The 21,457-nt window shown below is 34.4% G+C and overlaps 1 protein-coding gene across 1 annotated transcript; it reads left to right on the top strand.

Moving 5' to 3' along the window:
* Positions 1 to 127: 127 nt before the first annotated feature.
* On the top strand, positions 128 to 18,739 carry LOC137408036 (sodium/glucose cotransporter 4-like). Its single transcript, XM_068094425.1, has 14 exons — positions 128 to 229; positions 2,486 to 2,554; positions 4,921 to 5,025; positions 5,496 to 5,660; positions 6,364 to 6,469; positions 6,641 to 6,721; positions 9,451 to 9,659; positions 10,451 to 10,586; positions 11,830 to 11,937; positions 13,823 to 13,973; positions 15,574 to 15,742; positions 16,680 to 16,898; positions 17,674 to 17,797; positions 18,501 to 18,739. The coding sequence occupies exons 1-14, from the start codon at positions 128 to 130 to the stop codon at positions 18,737 to 18,739; spliced, it is 1,983 nt and encodes a 660-aa protein (XP_067950526.1).
* Positions 18,740 to 21,457: the final 2,718 nt, after the last annotated feature.

A 21,457-nucleotide genomic window follows, 5' to 3' on the forward strand; every position in this document is an offset into this window, starting at 1 on the left:
TGGAGAGATCCCGATGGAGAGATAACGATATTTGGGGTGTTATCGTTAAGCACCTCCTTATCAATCCCATCTTTTAGTCAAACTCATTTAGCCTTGAAGAGAGGTATAGGAGAGCTAAACAGTAAATATGGCTGGAGAAAGCATCGTAGATGAGAGATCTCTGCTACTCTGGAGTGACTACGTGGTCATAGCAGTCTACTTCCTGTTTGTGTTGGCTATTGGGATATGGGTGAGTAAAAGAGGCGTGGAACAACCACTACCAATTCAACATGAACCTTGTAGCTTGTACAAAAAGTCAACATACCTTTAATACATTTTAGGTCAATGTTTTGAAACATTTATTAATTTGATTTATTTCAGTGTCCTATATAGCAATTTTATTAAATCTAAAAATGTATGAAGTCTAGTATAAACTTAAATGCAGATAGAGATATCAGAAACTAAAGGGGCTAAATGGTTTACTGCCAATATAGATGTATGTGCACATTAAAATCTTATTCATGTATACCGGTACAAAACAACAGAAAACGGACGTATTGGTAAATGTTTAGTTCTGTTGAACTGAGGTATGTCATTGAGAATCTGTAATAATTGTTTCAAGGTAAACAAAAGATGCAGTCACTTTTAACTTTTTGTCTGCACGCTATTAATTTTTCTTCAGGTTATTCAAAATTGGTTAGATATCTTATAAACACGTTATCACTTCTAAAATAACTATTTAACTCAAAAATTTGCTTTCAGATTTGATTTCCCATTTTTATACAGCTAAAAAGATAATTGACGTGACTATGTCATCCTGCTATGGCACCAAGTAATCTGCCTTTATAGCAATTTAAACGAGGCATTTTGGTTGCTATTTTCTAATACACGCACAGCTGAGTCGTACCCTGCACTATTCAGGCAGCGCTACCTTGTGAATCAAGCTGAAATGTTTTCTGAAATGCTGAGAAGCATCATGCACTCTTCAGACTATGTTTTCTTGTAAAAAACTCTGCAGGCTAATTGATAGAAAAAGACTCTATGTTAGAGATCAATGAGGTCTAAATTTAGTCGCATATGCTTTTGGTTGAAGAGTTTGCAAGAAAACAAACAAATAAATAAACAAACAAGTAAACAAACAAATAGATATACATAATATATATAATTGCATATAATATATAATACATAATATATATAGATGTACATAATGTGTTGGTGATAAAAAGAAGTGGGAAACTTTGGATAATTTTTAAAAGTGCTTTTGGTAGTATCCATAAATGGGACTATTCAGATCCTTGGATTTAAATGGTACAATAACATATTATATTTACATAAGACGTTGACTAACATGAGTGGTACTAAAATCCTAACATCCAGTGGGTCGTAAGTGATTGTAATGCGTAGTAAATACCTGCATGATTATTCTTCAACATGGGAAGATGGTGCAGATAGTAGTGTGCTTGGCTTGAAAACAGGACATCTAGGTTTGATTCCTTTGTAGCCCAATACTTTTTCCTGACGCTCTTAGCATTACTCTTCTGACAGAGACACGGGCCTTAGTATAGTAAAGACTAGTCTCCTGGCATGTATCTAGCATGTCAGAATAATTGTATGTATAGTTATTACACCTGCTGATCTCCCACAGCACACTAAACCACCAGGGTACTAACCATTACTACAATCTTTACTATGTCTATGTGAGCCACTGTTAGAGGTTGGAAAGAGAAACTGGATCAGACAAGATTTGAACTCACAACATTAGGTTCGGTAGACCATCACTCCAACAACTGCACCAATCGACTGCCTTGTGGTGTTAGGAACAACTGTATGCATAGTTATTACACCTGACAATTCTCACAGCATGCTAGACTGCCAGGGTGCTAATCTTGACTATAACAAAAGCTGTGTTTGTCTGTCTATCAAAAGCCAATGGTTAGTGGTTGGGATAAAACATTACTTTCAATGGTGTTAGAACTCACGAATTTCAGCTTGGTAGATCAACACTTCAACACATACACCAATTTAATCACCTTACAAAGAAATAGAATATTGTAAAGACATTTATCCACTCTACTTTATTGACATTGTCTGTATCTAGCAAACCAGTGTGTGGTCCAGTACACACACAGTACACAGTGCATCGTGAGAATTTGTCAGGCGTGCCAATAATGCACAGAGGATAAGTATCTACACAATTATTGCGAAATGCTGGAAGGTGGTCATGTATGCCAAATTCAAAGCCAAATGCTATGAGTTCAACGCCCACACGAAGAAATATTTTACCTCGACCTTACTGTGGCTCCGTGGGTGGACACAACTCTTATTCCAGTGAAGATTATATCATGCTTTCTCCAATCTACTTTGACGGCAGCTTTTATGTTGTACTTAACTAACAAATTGCTTTCACTTTGTAGCTCAAGTTAAAATCAGCTGAGCTTAATAACTTTAGAGTTTGAATATATAAAAATGCTCCGCCATCTCAACTCCTCAACTTTTTCATTTTTAGACGTCAACTAAAAATCGAGGGAGTGTCAAAGGCTATTTTTTGGCTGGTCAGAACCAACACTGGATTCCGGTAAGGTGTCACTATTTTCTTGTTTCTAATGCTATATATATATATATATATTTTTATATATATATATATATATATATATATATATAACTGTTTTGCAGTAATTTCATTTTAAACAGAAATGTTTTTTAAACTATGCCATACAACAACCATTGGACAGAAAAATAAAAAGGGCAACAAACTAGCCATTAAAATCAAATAAATGATCTAACATATAATGTTTCTTTGCTAAGCAAACGGATATTAGGTGGAAAATTGTTAAACAGCTTGCAATGATATTTTCAAAATAATTGTTAGTGATTGTATGTAATTTGTTCATATCACTTTAGTTAAAATGAGATGAAAATCTGTAACTGTCATGTAAAAACAAGGACACAAACCATGAAAGATCTTGAATCCTTTAATTGGCGTAAAATAACATTTAGCATAAGCAAAGTGAGACGATGCGTAGATTTGGAAGGATTATTCATTGGAATAATATATGCTGGAATGTGATACAGATTTGCAACAAAAATAAATCATTATTGACATCTGTACATTATGCTCTCTATTGCTTGAGAGCGGCTGAAATCTGTCTCAATATTGTCTGTGCCAATAGAATTAGCAGACGTTCAGACAAGTATAGGCAAATACATACATCATACCTGCTTAGTTTTATTTCTTAAGATTAGATGATAGGGTGAAATTTTGGTGTTTGCTCAAGCAAAGATTGATGTGGCCATGATTTATAGACAAAGAAGTTGGTCTTTAGACCTAGCAGAACATAGTACCCAGCCTTCAAAGAATGTAAAAGTTGAAGTCTAAGATTTGATAGTAAAGATGGAATTCTAGCTAATATCGTGACTAACACAGGAGCTGTGATGAAGCTATTAATCGCGATCATAGTATTAGCGGTCTCAGGCATTGTCAATGTTGGTTACTCGGTAACGGTGCATCTTAGGTCGGTAAAACGTGCATACAATGCACATACAAGGCACTAGCTATGCGCATACAAGGCACTAGCAACTCACAAACATTGCGGATACAACGCGCATACACTAGCGTCACAACGAAAAAAACGCACTAAAGAGCTCAAGGTTGCCATAAACAAAGGAGTTGTAATGTTTTAGACCTGCTTTATTAACAGGCTATAAATATAAATATTTTGTTGTTAATGCGTTGTTAATTACTTGTGTCGGCGTTGTATCCACAATGTTTGTGTGTTGCAAGTGCCTTGTATGTCCGTTGCGCATGCGTTGTGTGCGCGTTTTACCGACCTAAGATGCACCGTTACCGGTTAATCGTTTGGAACATAGAAATGTCTTCTCTAACAAACGCTAAATTAGTGTGAACTTTCATAGAACTGAGTTATTGGCAGCGTGCTGCCCCAGTGTTCCTTATACACAAAGTCTCGGATCTGTTAGCAGAGTAAAATGAATGGCAGAATATATATGAGCAACTATTTAGACCGCTTTTCCGTTAGACTGAAAGGAGGAAATTTTAACAAGATCTCAAGATAGTGCTTGTTTATTGCATCATACACAGTGTTTTGAAAGAGGATACCAGATTAATGGGTGTGCTGCGTCCCAGATGTTAAGATGATTTAAAGCGAGTTCCAAGATATTGTGGAGATTCTACCAACAAATGAACAATGTTCTCTAAAATCAGAATTGTTTGAAATGTCACACTAAAACAAGGAAGCCGACCCGGTTAACCTCAAGAAATTTGATAATGGTCACTGTTCTGCAAACTCGTGAATACTTCTCGCGCGCCTAAACATTGAAGTTAATTTAATTTTTAATCTATTCAAGATGACTGCTTTTGCTACCTAAAAGATCTGAGAATTTTTAAATTGAATGAATGGCATAGAAGAAGAGCAGTAAATTTACATGCAGATTAATAATCCCACAGTGTCATTTTGTCTGTCTGTTAGTCCGCATCAATGCTATGTGTTTCCAGATTTTTTGGGCAGTTTTATCCAAATTTGATAAGCGTATGCTCAGTGTCTTTTACCAAGTCATTAAAATATTTGGTTTCAAACCTCCATTTGGTTCATGAGAGCCAACCTCCTAAACACTCAGATGTCTGTCGGATTAAAATGAAAGACGACTCGGGCATCAGTGAATTTGAGACTAGTATATTTGTAAAACATTTTATTAGGATTTTTTTAATTTTTTTCAAATGATTTTAGTATAATGTGTTACGCAAACTGACCAGCATTAAGAAATGCATGGTAGTGCCACATCGATAGAAGCTTTATTGGAGTTTATAGTTTGTTTCAGTGTAAGATGATGTAGGTTGTCCGATTTTACAGACAAAGAGATTAAACATACAAAAGTTTTTGAAATCGGTCAAATGCATATTTGTTAGGACAAGCTTTATGTTTGCAGGTGGGAGCATCGATATTTGCGAGTAATATTGGAAGTCAGCACTTCTTAGGGCTGGCAGGTGGAGGCGCTGCCAATGGGCTGAGTGTAGCTTATTATGAGATAAGTGTATGTTATTCACTAAACATATTGTCAGACGTCCTTAAAGATAGTTAGTAAAAATATTATTCAGATTAGTCTTGACGTTTCATGTGCTGTAAGGTATGATAATCCTCAAAATATATAGCTAGATAAGCTTAATGTTATGGTGTCACAATGCGGGCAACTGTATCATGACACTATCATAGTACAATCCTGCCTGAATATAGATCTTAAGCTGAGTATAGAAATGAATTAAATACCTAGATTGACATAACTGTGCAAATACACATAATTCTACGTAACATTAAATTGAAAATAAATAAATTGAAAATAAAATAATAAAAATGAATGGTATTTATAGTTAACCAAAATGGTAGAAGAAAGCGTCACAATTATGCTTATAATTCAAAATAAATATCAGCAATTTAATTATAATAAAAACTCAAAAGCAAACATAAACTTGTTAAGTTGACTCACTATTACGATACCTATTGTAGGCGGTGATGATTGTACTGATACTCGGCTGGGTTTTTGTTCCTGTCTATCTCGCAAGTGGATCTAATACTATGCCAGAGTACCTAAGGCTCAGGTTTGGAGGAAGACGAATCAGAATATTTCTCTCTGGGTTTTCACTTCTTGCATATATTTTTACAAAAATATCGGTAAGCTGTAAGGTCATATTTATAAGTATCACTATTATACTATTTCTCTACCCTCGACAAAAACAGGTCTTTTGGTTAAAGTGAATTAGAGCCTTTTACTGAAATTATGTTCTCCTACTCTCCCGCACTCACGCACTGTCGCACTCTTGCACTCCCCCTCTCTCTCTCCCCCTCTTTCTCTCTCCCCCTCTTTCTCTCTCCCCTCTCTCCCTCCCTCCCTCCCTCCCTCTCCCTCTCTCCCTCTCTCCCTCTCCCCCTCTCCCCCTCTCCCTCTTTCCCTCTCCCTCTCTCTCTCTCTCTCTCTCTCTCCCTCTCTCTCTCCCTCTCTCTCTCCCTCTCTCTCTCCCTCTCTCTCTCCCTCTCTCTTCTCTCTCCCCCTCTCTCTCCCTCTCTCTCCCCCTCTCTCTCCCACCTCTTTCTCCTCCCTCTCTCTCCCCCCTCTCTCCCCCTCTCTCTCCCCTCTCTCTCTCTCCCCCCTCTCTCTCCCCTCTCTCTCTCTCTCTCTCTCTCTCTCCCCTCTCTCTCATCGATAAAACCACTAAAAGTTTGCATGAATGATCAACAGATTGTTGTCTGTATTATATTAGAGTCAGACCTATGCTGATGCAATAAAGAGAGATATTTTTTATCTCATAAAGTATAGTGAATTGCATATATTATAATTACACCTCATTCCTCATGTGACTGATTTTATACTTTCTAGATAGATATTTATGCTGGATATGTATTCATAGAGCAGGCAACAAGGCTCAACACATATGTGGCCATAGCAGCAATAGTAACTATGGCAGCCCTATTTACTATCACAGGTGACTACATACTCCGCAACTATTTCTGACTCAAAACTGCTGCTGTCTGTTAATTGATCAACATCGGCTCCCTAAAATAATTTTTGCTTTTTATTTATAAATAATTATTTAAATATTATTATATTATAAATTATTTAATACTTACTACTGAAACTATAAACTATGTTGAAGGTGGTCTGACAGCAGTAATCTGGACAGACTTTGTGCAGACGATACTGATGGTTGCTGGAGCCGTTCTCCTTCTTGTTCAAAGTTAGTAGTTGTTTTCTCGCTCAGAGCAAAGTTCTTACTTATTCTGCTCAAGCATCAGTATCTTCATAAAGTTTGTAAAGATCGATGTATCCCTTGGAATGTATATACCAGGATTCACGAGCTGATGTGCTATTCTTTACTATTATGTATTTATTTTAATATATTAATTTATTCTTGTAAAATACATTTTTATAAGGTTTTGCAGCCTAGAAATTAATCACTACTTCAAAGTTAGAACTTAGTTATTGCCTAACTGCTCTGCACTCAAAATTGCTGCCAATCAAATATTTTGATCAAGTCGCAAATGATTAAAAAATCATATATTCAAACCTCGACTAAAAATCAAACTAAAAGAAATTTTTTACATTCTATTTAAAAATTTTGAAAATAATTGACTCAATACCTGCAGCTATTTTCAACATTCCTAGTATGTCAAAAATTACATTACAGGTTTGAAAATGAAAATAAACAGACTTGTTAAAATTAATATAATGTAAATTTATAGTAAAATAGTATACAAATAATAAGAACTGTATTGAATAAGCTAATTAGGATTTCTTCATTCAGAATAATTTAAAACATGTTATGCTCTATATATCTACCTCCTCCCCTACTTACAAATCTCTGCATTGTCTCTAATGTAATGTAACATTAATAAGTTTGTTTTATTAAGTATGCAGTTTTTATGTAGAAGTAGTATTATAAAAATAATTTTTGCATCAATTTATGTAAAAATATTTTATGCTTTGCATAATTGTTTGTAAAATATTTGTCATTATATTCTGAGTTAAAGGATGCATTAAACAAAATACAATGATTTTTTGTAAGTATATTTGCTCCAGCGTACAACCGTTTCAACATATAAAGCGAGTCTTGGATTAAAAGCATTTTTTGTTGAGGCTAGACCGCATTCTTGTTTTAATAACTGCAGAGCTGTATAGGTGATCAGCCTTTCAAAATAGTTAATACATACTAACACATCTTTTTCCCCTAGTGCTGTCAACAAGATAATCATTTTATTTGTTTTTCACAGGGCTTTTACAAATTATAGTTGCAAAAAGTCAATAAATATGGCCGAACTGACAATAGATGTGTCAAAGTGAATATTTACTCACGACCATGAAAGATTCTCACATTTTTCTCTCTTATTTTTATCATGTTTATGACCATGCTAGCTTATATATGCTTGTTGGAGATTGTTGACTTTGGTAATGGCTCATACGCTTGTTTCAGATTTGACTTATACCAGAGCTTTAATTATAATTAGCTAAATTTAGAACCATATAACTAGTCCAGCTCGGTTTTATTAGAGGGCGGTATTTTGGTGCTCATATCGCACATATTTTGAGTTTCAATGCACACGCTACTGTTGCTTATGTAGATGGAATTTTACTAAGCGAGGATACAAACATAAATACTCTAACAGTAGTTGCTGTTGAAACACTGAGCTTTATTTAATAGGAATAATAATCATATTAGACTAACAGGAGTTTTCTTGAACTTTAGCAAAACCACATAAACATTTTGTTTCACTAGGTAATGACTACCAGCGCAATCATAGTGCAACGTTGAACGTGCATTTGTGCCCAAGTTAACAAGACATTTCAATAAAATGGTAGGTGAAGCAACACGATAGTGGAAATATACTTACATTTTACCAAAATTTAGTGTTTTAATTATTTGGTTTTTGATTATAACAATATAGTTTTCCATTTTTATTTTTAATCTACATCCGGTCTACAAAATATTTTAATAAACAAAATTTCTTAAAAACAATGTCATTTTGATAGCTACTAGTAAATACCCTGACAGTCTGATGTGCCCTGAGAGATTGTCTGGTGTAATAAATATGTGTACAACTATCATTCATGTGTAATAAATATGTGTACAGTTATTCTTCAGGTGTAATAAATACTTTTACAGTTATCCCTCAGGTGTGATAGATATGTGTACAGTTATCCCTCAGATGTAATAAATCTGTATACAATTATCCCTCAGGTGTAATAAATATGTGTACAGTTATCCCTCATGTGTAATAAATATGTGTACAGTTATTCTTCAGGTGTAATAAATACTTTTACAGTTATCCCTCAGGTGTGATAGATATGTGTACAGTTATCCCTCAGATGTAATAAATCTGTATACAATTATCCCTCAGGTGTAATAAATATGTGTACAGTTATCCCTCATGTGTAATAAATATGTGTACAGTTATTCCTCAGGTGTAATAAATACGTTTACAGTTATCCCTCAGGTGTAATAGATATGTGTACAGTTATCCCTCAGATGTAATAAATCTGTATACAATTATCCCTCAGGTGTAACAAATATGTGTACAGTTATTCCTAAGGTATAATAAATATGTGTACAATTATCCTTAAAGAACTGAAGCTGGTAGATTATTGAAGTTGTTAGAGTGTTGGTCTACTATGCTGAAAGTCAGAAGTGTAAATCATGCACGGTGTAAATCTTTTTCGCAACCAGCTGTCGGAGCAAATTGACATGGCTCTAATTATCATAAAAGATTTAATAATAAACTTTTAATGGAGACCTTTGCAGGTCTTAAGACATGACTTACTAGTTTTGAACTTACAATACAGTGTTTGTGATAAAGCTGACATGAGGTTTCCGTACTTACCCATGTTTTTTACTTACATGCTGACTCCGCGGCACCCAATAATATAGAACACATTTACCATACACTTAGATGAGTACATACTTCTTTATAGGCTTTGTAGCAATTGGAGGATATTCGAAGCTAGTATACGGTTATCACGGAGGTATCCCAGAATCCCTTATTCTCTCAAATAGCACCTGCAACATGCCCCCTGAGGATGCCTTTCATATTTTTAAAGACCCTCTAAGCACAGACCTGCCATGGCCAGGAGCCCTCACGGGTGCTGTGCTGAAGTCCCTCTGGTACTGGTGTGCCGACCAGGTAAGTGCTGCAAAAATGTTGAAAGTGCTTACTTTTTTTGTAAGTTATTGGTCGTTGATTATATTCTCTAGGATAGATTTAATTAACATACATGACTGATCCATGTTAGAGTTTGGTCTTGACTGATCTTTACATTCACTGATGATCATATTGGCAATAGAGCAGCCGTGGTCTGGTGGTCTTGAGTGCCTGATCAGCAAACAGCAAGTTGGGGTTCAATTCCCACAAAAAGCGACTGATTAGTGGTGATCGGAATGATACCAATAAATGACCATAAACTGCTCTCTGCAACTGGGCATGTCTCCAGTTGTCAAGGTTTTTTGCCATTAAACTCAGACATGTCCAGCCAAGGCCACAGCGTGTAACGTTTTAAAAGGCACAAAACACAAGGGCTTTGCGCAGCAATGCTCTAAATAAAACGCACACAGCCTCTACTTGCAGTAGAGGCTCTGTGTGTTGCAGCCTCTACCTGCAAGTAGAGGCCCTCTACTTGCAGTAGAGGCCTCTACTTGCAGTAGAGGCCTCTACTTGCAGTAGAGGCTGTGCTGTAGTTAACTGCAGCTAACTTCACTGCAGTTAACTGGAGTTAACTGCAATTAACTAGAGGCTGTAGCTAGTCCTAGTTAGCTAAACAGACATTATACTCTAGTTTCGAGGAGATTGTAGCATGAGGTGGTATGTCTACAGTGTGAGCAATGGCTCACACTGTAGTGTGAGCTATTGCTCACACTGTAGACAATACTTTTCGATTGTTTCTCAATTCTGATTTTCTACATCTATTTATGTTTTAGGTGATTGTACAACGAGCGCTTGCGGCCAAAAATATTACCCATGCAAAAGCTGGTACTGTTCTTGCTGGAGCTTTAAAAATGCTTCCATTGTTTTTATTGGTTTTACCAGGAATGGCTGCCCGAATCCTATACCCAGGTAACAAGATTTTAAGTTCCTCACAATATGAAAGTGAAACTTTAAGAAACTGGCTTATAGCCAGGCTTTGAATAATTCAGTTAATAATTTGATTGGCTAGCAAAAAATAGCAAATGTGGTAATAATATACTACAAATAAAAAAAGTCAAAATTATGTGGCGTAATTGCGTTAGTTACTAATCCTTGATCTTATAGTTAGTTACTAGTCCTTGATCTTATAGTTAGTTACTAGTCCTTGATCGTATAGCTAGTTACTAGTCCTTGATCTTATAGTTAGTTACTAGTCCTTGATCTTATAGTTGTTACTAGTCCTTGATCTTATAGTTAGTTACTAATCCTTGATCTTATAGTTAGTTACTAATCCTTGATCTTATAGTTAGTTACTAGTCATTGATCTTATAGTTAGTTACTAGTCCTTGATCTTATAGTTAGTTACTAATCCTTGATCTTATAGTTAGTTACTAGTCATTGATATTATAGTTGGTTACTAGTTCTTGATCGCATAGTTAGTTACTAGTCCTTAATCTTATAGTTAGTTACTAGTCCTTGATCATATAACTTGTTAGGAATTGTTGATCTACATGTAGTTGTAACAAAGACATTGTTTACTAATAACAGCTACTAGACGAAACGCTTGACTGTCAAAAAAAAGGGTGGTACCCATGATTTGAACCTCAGCCCCTCACTTCTTGTGGTGATTTGTAAAGTTACCTTATCAGACCATTCTACAAAGACTTGACCCAATGATGCGTTTAGTTTTTTTGTTACGCTGCTCATCTAGCCTGACAACTGAGCAGCCTGCCCTTTCAGCGAATTGTTTAATTTGCTTCCTGAAATTACTAACCAATTAGCAAACACTTGTTATTATATATCAAACGCTTGATTTTTAGTTAAATTTTAGCCAGAACTACAGGCTGAAACACTAGCTTTTGGACTAAAATGATATGAACACTGTTCAAAATGGCTACAATTATATAAAAATTAAAAACTAACATGGCCATTAACTGGCGTAACTATCATGCCATGAATATTGTGTGAAATGACTAATATATTATTAAATTGTTTGAAGTAGTTAATGTTTTAAGCATGTTGTTTCAGATAACCTACATGTTAGAAGTAATGTTTATGATGTCCAAAAATCTGTGACATTTTTTGAAATAGTCCTTGAAGCAACTAATAATAACAATAATTAATAATAATAATTTGAAGTAGCTAATGTTTTGCGAATGTTGTGATACTTTAGAGACAGTTGGCTGTGCGGATGCAGAAACTTGTAGCAGAGTATGCGGCTCACCTGCTGGATGCACAAATATAGCTTATCCTTCTCTAGTCCTAAACCTAATGCCTACAGGTAAGAGACCTTACTAATTGTGTTACTGTCACAAAGATAGCTATGCAGACCTTTTATATTGTTGTGAACAAAAACCTTTTTTATATATTTTTTTCAATAGTCGTTTTTATGTGATTTTCTACAGAATAAAAATGTTTAAACATTTTTGTTTTTAGTAGAAACATTAACAAATAACAATTATCAATTTTTGTGATGAATGAAAATACTTCAAATTCACAAGTGCCTAATTTAAATTGAAACATTCAAAATTTGCTGAACCATTTGTACTGCTTCTATGTTAAAAAACATCTTGGGAGTTTTCTAAGAAAAAACAATGCTAGGTAGAACCAAATTTCTTCGTTTAGTTAACAGTACAAGACAGGCACACTATCAGCGACAGTTTAAAAAATTTTTTTTATGGGTCATAGCTGTTTACATCTACGTATATGCCTTAAGGGTCACTCTTATTTTGCACATCCTTTGAGAGTTGTCTTCCACTGCTCTTGCTGTGTTATAAATGTATATATAAATGAATATAGAGAAAAGCTATAAATGACAATTCTCCAGTACTGACTTTCTTTATTGCATGGATGTATAGAAATTTGGTTTCTATGAATTTCGTAAGTCTATGTAATTCATAGACACACAGTGACTATATCGTGTTATTCTCACTGATCACATACATAAGCTTGTGCTTAAGAGACAATAACTCTCACTACATTAGTAACTCTATTTCCTTACTCCCTCATGTGGTATTCTCAAATAAATCATGATAATTAACACCTTAGGGCTGATAATACTAAATTAATTTACTACATGCTCAAAATAATTTATGTTGTGTTTTAACTTTTCTGGTTTATTGCGCAGAAATAGACTGCCAGACATTTCCTACATGAGATCTTCATATACACAACATATCTAAAAATATGTAAAAAGCACAGAGTATTTTGTCAATAAAAATAGCAAATTTATTCTTAAGCTGTGAGCTTTGCTAAAAAACTATATTTCGTTTCTCATATAAGCTAGAAAATGGTCATAAAATATTTATATATAACTATTGTTTTATTCAGTGGTTACACAAATAGCAAAACTCTGTATGCCTTTCATGTTGTATTTTAGTACATGTTTGTGAAAATTCTTATTAATGAAACTTTTTTGGAATACTTACAATTGAATTTGTACAGAAATAAATTACAACACCACATTTATGATGTGCAACTGCCAAACTTGCTTTTTAAATAAATTTAGCAGTTTCCGTGGCAAAAAACCGTTTAGCTAATCATATAGTTTTGGGACTATCATGTAACAGATAGACTGGCAGTGTAAATTTTTTACCTGCCAGTTAATTAAACATATTAACTGTCAATGATACTTGCTGTGTAAAGTTCACCAGAGAGAACCCAAAGACATACATGGAACACTCAAATAGAGAGAGAATATCTATCATCTATATGATCTCAAGTCCTCCTCAGACATGTATCATCTTATTCTGGTAATTGGCCTAACTCAAATGGCCAATTTAATTTGATTAAACTTAACAGAAAGAGCTCTGACTTTGAGATTTCAAATTGAATTCACTATCAATGATACAATCAGTCGTAATTCACTCAAGCTGAAATCATTGTCTAACCTAGGCACACAGAAATATCATGTAGTTGGGCAAATAATGTGCAAACTACATAAACATATATTACGACATGCATGTGATGATATAGTGGACCTGCATAAGTATCAGTATTGTGTAAGGTGTAGGAATTTGTCTGCATAGGGAGACACCTCAAAATACTCCTACAGTTGGAGATTTCTTTTGTATTACAGAATAAACTTCAAATATTCACAGCTTGTTAACTGAACATTTAGGCTGACCTTCCAATATTATGTCTTTTTTCTTGGCAATATGTTATAGGTATTCGAGGTTTGATGCTCGCTGTGATGTTGGCAGCTTTGATGTCTTCTCTGACTTCAGTTTTTAATTCGAGCAGCACAATATTCACTCTAGATATCTGGGTAATGTTTCGAAAGAAAGCGACAAACCGAGAGCTGATGGTGGTTGGCAGGCAAGTTTCCTCTCTTCCTTACCTTAAGATTACTTTAAGATCAGCTGGTTTGAGGTGATCTGACTGTCAGGATGTTTGAAGATTAAAATTGACAAAACGCGATCACGGTTAAAACAGTCAGATCAAGTGAAAGTATGAATATAACATCTATAATTGCAAAGAGACTGACAGAATAGAGACCAATAGCACTGCAACTTAAATGCATTAACTGATATCAGCTTTCTCAACGATAAAAACTAGTGATGTCATTTAGCACATATTTTTGTTTTTAGCGTTTTAACCGCGACCAAGTTTTGTAAATTTTAATCTTGAAACTTCCTGGCCGTCAAATTACCTTAAACATAAAAGTCACAAATGATAGAAATTACCGATACTTTCTGATGATATCTAGTAAAGTTTTGTGTAAGTTCACTTTTGAATAATTAGCTCCATGTTTAGTTTTTATTGCTAATAGCTTTTCATAGAGCTCTCTTGCATCCCGCTCTCTCCTCTCTTGAGCAACAAGTTGATCAAAGACTCATGTTTCTCAAAAAGTGACAAGATATTTATTAAAAGAATTCTTTTTAGAATGATTTGAAGCAAATGCAATTAATGAAAGACAGTTATATTTTCGGCATGTCATTTGTTTCCTAGCAACATAAAACACTGAGCTAGGAATCTGCTTCTTTTAATCACAACATTCAACAGCTAAGGGGAAATGACTCCAACCTAGAGGCTTTTTCAACAGCCACTATTAGCATATAATCTGTATACTGTAATAGTAGTAATGGCTTAACGCTTGTTCATCATAGGACAAAGCCTCTACAAACTTTGAGCAGAATCATGTGACAAAATTTTTGGGGCCAAAATGTAGATAGCGAGACACACAGTGTTAGATTTAGTGACATTGTTAGGGGAGAAAATCAATATGATTAGGGAGTTATAGCTTTTTTGACTCCCTCTTGGATAAAGCTAGATTTATGCTATTGGTCATTTTTCATGGGAATATACTGGTGTTCAGGCTCAGGCAGAACATACAGTAGTTAGAGTTATCATTGCTTGCCTAATCAGCAAATCAGATAATAAACCCAAAAATATTTTGGTGAGTGTGACTGCCTAGACAAAACTGCCGTTTCTTTGTTTCATTTGAGAGTTGTCTCCACATTTACGCATTATTTCAATAATTTAATTATTAATAAATTTATTATTAGTTTAGTGTATCCAGCCAGTGCGGCCTAATTATATGCTGAGTGAGTCTACTAGTTGGTAGCTGTTGACAGACTGACTAATGATATGGGTCGACAATTCAGCCAATTAGCTACGGTACCATTTAACGGCATGTCAAGCCAGCCAGTAGGTATGTCCTTCAAGAAAGCTTTTTCATTAGCTAGAAATTTACTAGTGCATGCAATTAAGAGATGCCTAGCAGATTCTCGCTATCACTTGTAACTAATTTGACTGGTTCTTGTATTTGCGGCAGATAATGTATAAAGTTAACTCAAATTTTAAGCAACAAACTTTTTTTAGAAGAATTGGATTTTCCTAATCTCATTTAAGTCTCCTGTTGGCAGCATAAACCTCGACCGTCGTGCAACCAAACCAATTATGTTTAATTTTACAGAGTCTTTGTGATTATCCTGGTAGCTTTGGGTGTGCTGTGGGTTGAGCTGCTGCAAGGTAGCCATGGATCTCAAATATTCACTTATTCAGTACAAGTGGGGTCTTTCTTTCAGCCTCCCGTCATTGCTGCATTCACACTCGCTCTGTTTGTGCCAAGAGTCAATGAACAGGTGAGTGGTTGTACATGTGGCTTTTATTCACACTGAGGCTGCATCAAGTAAAATGTTCAAGTTCGAACTTCCACCAAATTTTTGTCAATTTTATCAGTAAGTACCGGTATCTTTCTATCATTTGTTTTCGTTTTTCATGTTTAAGGTGATCTGACTGCCAGGATGTTTTAAGATTAAAATCGACAAAACTTGATCACTGTTAACATGTTCAAAAAGAGATACATGCCCAAATGATATCACTAGTTGCAATTGCTGCTATAGTTGATATTGGCTATTGGGTTCACCTTGCAGCGTTACGCGTCTATATTCTGTCAGTCTCTTTGCGGACAAAATAGTCTATAGATTGGTGCCTAGAGTTTTAGTAAATTTTATTAGAAAGTATCCGCATTTGTCTATCTATCATTTGTTTTCGTTTTTGATATTTGAGGTGATCTGACTGCCAGGATGTTCCAAGATTAAAGTAGATAAAATCGCTGTTAAAAGGCTCAGAAAAAATATTTAAATATGCAACTATGTGCACAATTATACTGATTACCTGAAGTGAGTTGATTGGTGCAGGTGTTAAAGTGTTGGTGTGAAGCTGATTGTTATGGGTTCAATTCTTGTTCATAGCAAACCTTTTTTCAACCTTTAACAATGTCTTCAAACAGACCCTGCTCTTATTATAGTAAACATGATAAAAAAAATAATATTATGAATATAATTATAATATATTTATAAATATTATAATAAATCTAATAATATTATATTTAGTAGTGAGGCAAAATTTATTTCTGATCATATTTTGCATTGATTATTTTTTTCCTACTGTTTCATAATATTTTACTGAAATGCTGTAAGCAAGGTAATATGATACAGATACTATAAAGTATTCGCTATTTTTTAAACAACCTCAATAACTTCAAAATCTTTCCTGAAACATTTTCTTAACTTCCAGGGAGCCTTCTGGTCAATGATCATCGGAGCAGCTATTGGTATAGGCAGATTTGCTCTTGAGTACAGCTACGAGATACCATCTTGCGGCGAAGGCCTTGACACGCGACCTTCTTTCATCAAGGATGTTCACTTTCTTTACTTCGCTCTTATGCTCTACATTCTTTGTCTGCTGATCGCTGTCGTTATATCTATTCTCAGCAAACCAATCAGCCCTCATCACGTGAGTAATTCAACTCCTGCTCATTCTGGTGAAAAAAAACAAATTGCGATGCATTTAGTTTTTCTGCCTCTCTTTGATTTACTTTCAACTGCACATACACAGATTATTAAAAAAGGCCGACATTATTTTGAAAAGAAGCATTATTGGTAGCATTATTGGTATTATATTCAACTTTTACTAATTGGTAGTAGCTCAGTAATTGAAGTTGATTTGCTGCTTTTATATTCACAATGGTCAACTGCTGCCAAACTAGTCAACTGCTGCCAAACTAGCCAGAAAAAATATGGAGGCTCAATGAAAGTTTAGGAACACATGACAAAGAAGATTTTGATGTAGTGCGCTTGTTGAACAGGGCGTACAGAAAAGACACGATATCAAAATACTTTATTGGTTTCCTTAAAAATGATCTTTTAGAATTAGAATAACTGGAGTGCTAAAAATATATTGATATTAAACTGCTCTGTGGCAGCAAGGTAAAAATACATGTATATCTGTCAAGCTGCATATTTTAGTTTTGGAATATCAATATGGAAAATACGTACAGAGTTTGTACGTATTTTAGAAACTAAAATACGTACAGGTAAATAATGAATACGTTTAAAACAAAGGTAAAAATGCAAAATGGCACCTTATGTTTGTCAGCTCAGAAATTTTGCTTATCTCAAGACAAAAATGAAAACTTACTTTAACCCATGCAAATTATTTGGTGCATTTTAAATAATTAAATAATTACACTTTGATAAAAAAGGTCGGTAAAGTTTACAAATTTATGCAGCTACACAGATTAACATTCTGGAATCGGTTTGACAAAGAGAAACGAGTGGACCTTCCAACTGGAGAAAAGATAGATGAAAGTGAATCCTTACTGGATGAGAGGGCGATCCAGACACATGACTCAGGTACGTAGGCTAAGGCTTTCTGTCTAAAAAGTCATTGTTATTATCAACAATATTGTGATAAGAGTCGTCTGTTCATGGACTAATAATAAGTATTGTGAGACAATTAGATCGCAAAAAAGTTTAACATCAGCATTGTGGTTTCTTTTGTTTACGTACTTACAATGATAACAGCTTTCTCTCAAAAAGTCAAGCAGGGTATAAAATGCATGGCATTCAACCTCTCACTAACTTGAGACATTAGTTTATCAATGTAAGTTTATATTGTGAGCCTGATCTTGCTAACGATTTTTTCATTGTCAATGCAAATGCTGCACTGCTTTTATGACAACAATCCAAGAGCTTGTTCGTTAGGAGTATTCGTTACAGATTCTTGAGTTTATAATCAGATAAAAGTACGTTACTTGAAATGAGAAGTAGCAAATGAAAAGTTTAAGATTGAAAATTGAGCCTGGTTGGTGTTTATGTGATTCTTAGGAAGTTTTGAGAGGAACTTTCACAGGAAGTTTTGAAATAAACTTCCATAAGAAAGCCTGCACTTTTTTTAAGTTTGCCAAGTTTTATCAAGCTCTATGTTGTTATGCTGTTATATTGAGAACTTATTTAGCGTTTTTCATCAGAAAAAAAACTCTGACATGAAATTAAAAGCCTGTTTTCTATGTCTCAACAGTAGAATTGGTTTTGTCAGTATGTTTGGTCGTCGCAGATAAAGTTGAAGATGAAGAAAATGAAATGGATCATCCTATACCTGTGTACCGTAGAGCGATTCTTTGGTTATGTGGAATAGATCATAAAGTTACCAATGATAGAGTTGATCAGAGCCAACAACACGAGCGGATGAACCACCAACTACTCTATGAAAAACGAAGTCATGCAGTTCTAGTGAACGTGTTTGCTGTTGTTTTAACAACTCTTGCTGTATCTGTTACAGTTTTCTACAAATAGCGGCCATGTTAATTGCATGGACATTTACAAAAATTTTATAACAGATAGCTAGATACATAGACAAAGAAGCAAGCCTGTTGATGGTTTTTAACAACTTTATTGGAGTTATTTTAATTCGTGTTCATGACAACTAAATTTTTTCACAGCTAACAAATCTTTTGTTGTTTTTTGTGGTCAGAAAAAGAGTAAGACCATTGTACAAAAAATTTTATATCTCAAAAAATGGATGGCAAAGCAAATTTGTATACAAATAAATCAATATCTTTAAAACATTTGTAAGACTGAAAAATCAAAAAATATTTTGATCAGATTTTTGGGAATATGTAAGTAGACTGAATTTTACTGTGTTCAGTTGATAGACTTCATAACTCTATGGCCTAATACTAAAAAATCCAAATCATTTGTTTTTTATGCTACAGATAGCAACAATCAAATGTACATTACTGAGACAAACACAATTCGAATTTATCTTTTTATTACTTTACTACATGAATGTCCGTCTTTGCAAATAAATCTTTTGCTATAACAGTTTATTTGTAATCAACATATGCAACAATTAGCTTTCTAACTTTTCATACATACATAAGTTTATAGCATTCTAGAGAAGTCTTGGCACATTTTTTAGCACACTAGCAGTTCAACAATAAAAATGGCAGGTGTAATAAGTATAGCTAAAAATATTCTATTAATAAGGCAGGGTGGGCGTGCAGCGTAGAGGTTAGTACACCTATCTGCAAAACCAGTGTCTCTAAGTTCAATTAGAGGGCGAAACAGTTTTTTGTATCAATAACTTCATCGCTATAACGTGATGACAACAAACCAACTGACAAGCACTTAGATTTACATATATAGACTTGCAGTAATTTCGTTTTAAACAGAAACGTTTTCCAAAATATTTAATTCAAAAACCTTAAACAATGGCAACAGTTGATCAAGCAAGTAAAATAAATGGTTAGATGTAGTATTTAAAATATCTTCTTGTTAAGAGAAGGCACATTAGGTCAAGCATTTAAAAAAAAGCTAGCAATAATGTTGTTAGATGTTGTAGGCAATATTTTCATATCACGAAGCATAAATAAGTTGAAAACTTGTAATTTTTATAGAAAAATTAAGGCAACAAACCATGAAAGTACTTGAAACATTTAATTGATGCCAAACAAACATTTTAAGCCTAGGTAAAGTAAGAAGATACACAGATTTAGAAAGATCATTCATTGGAATAAGATACAATACCGTGGAACAACGGATTCTAAGATGTTAGAGTTGCCATGGCTTGGCTTAGTGTGACTAGAGTTAACATTACTATTGTTTACGCTGTCATAAATAACATTGTTGGATTTAACACTGACTAGAATAGCGTAGTACCATAAGAAAATGAATAGGCTAGCAAGAGACGTCCAATCAGAGAGAAGAACAAGAGCTAGTTAAAAGGACCTTTGTGATAGGCTAAGAGAAGAAACGATAGATATTCTTGTCAACTTGGTGAATTAGTGAATGTAACCAGTTAAAAACAAAATGCATCTAATTGTTGTACTATATTGTATCGGCCTACTATAATCTCCACAGCTCAAGGAAAGACAACTCAGACGCTGATCGAAACTGAGATGCTGCAAAGAATGCCTAACATGATTCAGGGGCTTTTTAGTCTAGTTTCAATATTATCAATAATAAATTTTCACCATCTACCCATACAAACATTTAGATTGTGTTGAAATCTATAGATGTTATCTCAGTTACAGCCAATGGCTCTTGAGTTTTTGAAAAATCACAATTTGGAATTTAAAAATTGTTTTTTTTACCCACAAAGATTTTCTACAAATCATCAATAGATTTGTGCTAAATTGAGCTATTCAGGTTTAGGCAGCATTTTAATCTTGGAAATGAGCTTACACAAATTTGTGGGAGACTTTATCCGAAATTTTTGGTATTTTTCTGTAATTTGCGATTGTCTTTATTGTTTCAGGTGTTCTGATCGCCAGGATGTTTCAAGATTAAAATTGGTAAAACTTGCTTGCAATTGGAACACTCAGAAGAAAAATATGTAGGAAATGACATCACTAATTGTTATCGTTGCAATAGCTGATATCCGCTATTTCGTTCAAGTTGCAGCATTATGCGTTTCTATTTTGTCGTCTCTTTGCAACTACAGACGTAATAATTGCAGTTTCGATTGATTTGAGGATTTTTATCGCTATCAAGTTTTATCAATTTTGATCTTCAAACATTCTGGCAATCAGATCACCTCACACATCAAAAACAATCGCAAGTGATTGAAAAATACAGATACTTTCTGTTAAAATTTACAAAAAATTGTTTAAGTTGTTTAAATTAATATCTTTCAAAAATTTTATAGCTGCTGCCAAAAAAGGGGGATCACAAAACACCCACCCTAATCTAAAATGTCACAGCTAGGCTAAATTCAAGTTGCCACATAGTTTGAACAGCAAATCAACAGAAGAAAAGCAGAAACCTCTGGACCTAGCTACCAACTGCATACAACTACAAAAGGACAAATGTCAACACATGTATGCAGAAGAAACGTGTAGTCAGAATTTCTAATAGTGTGCAGACAACTCTCATCACATGTCTATGTCAGTGGATAATAAAATAGAAGTGTTCAGTAACTCTGAAAGCCATTTTGTCTAAAACTCACAAACATCTACCTGTTGTCTGAAGATAGGTACTTACTCATATTGTTGTAGCAAAGGACTCTCTGTT

Source organism: Watersipora subatra, chromosome 11 (assembly GCF_963576615.1).
Source record: "Watersipora subatra chromosome 11, tzWatSuba1.1, whole genome shotgun sequence".
Taxonomy (NCBI): Eukaryota; Metazoa; Bryozoa; class Gymnolaemata; order Cheilostomatida; family Watersiporidae; genus Watersipora; species Watersipora subatra.

Coding starts and splice junctions, on each gene's coding strand:
- LOC137408036 (XM_068094425.1), top strand. CDS start 128: ATGGCTGGAGAAAGCATCGTAGATGAGAGATCTCTGCTACTCTGGAGT. Junction 5,026..5,495: donor TAGCTTATTATGAGATAAGT/GTATGTTATTCA, acceptor TACCTATTGTAG/GCGGTGATGATTGTACTGAT. Junction 6,470..6,640: donor AGCCCTATTTACTATCACAG/GTGACTACATAC, acceptor ACTATGTTGAAG/GTGGTCTGACAGCAGTAATC.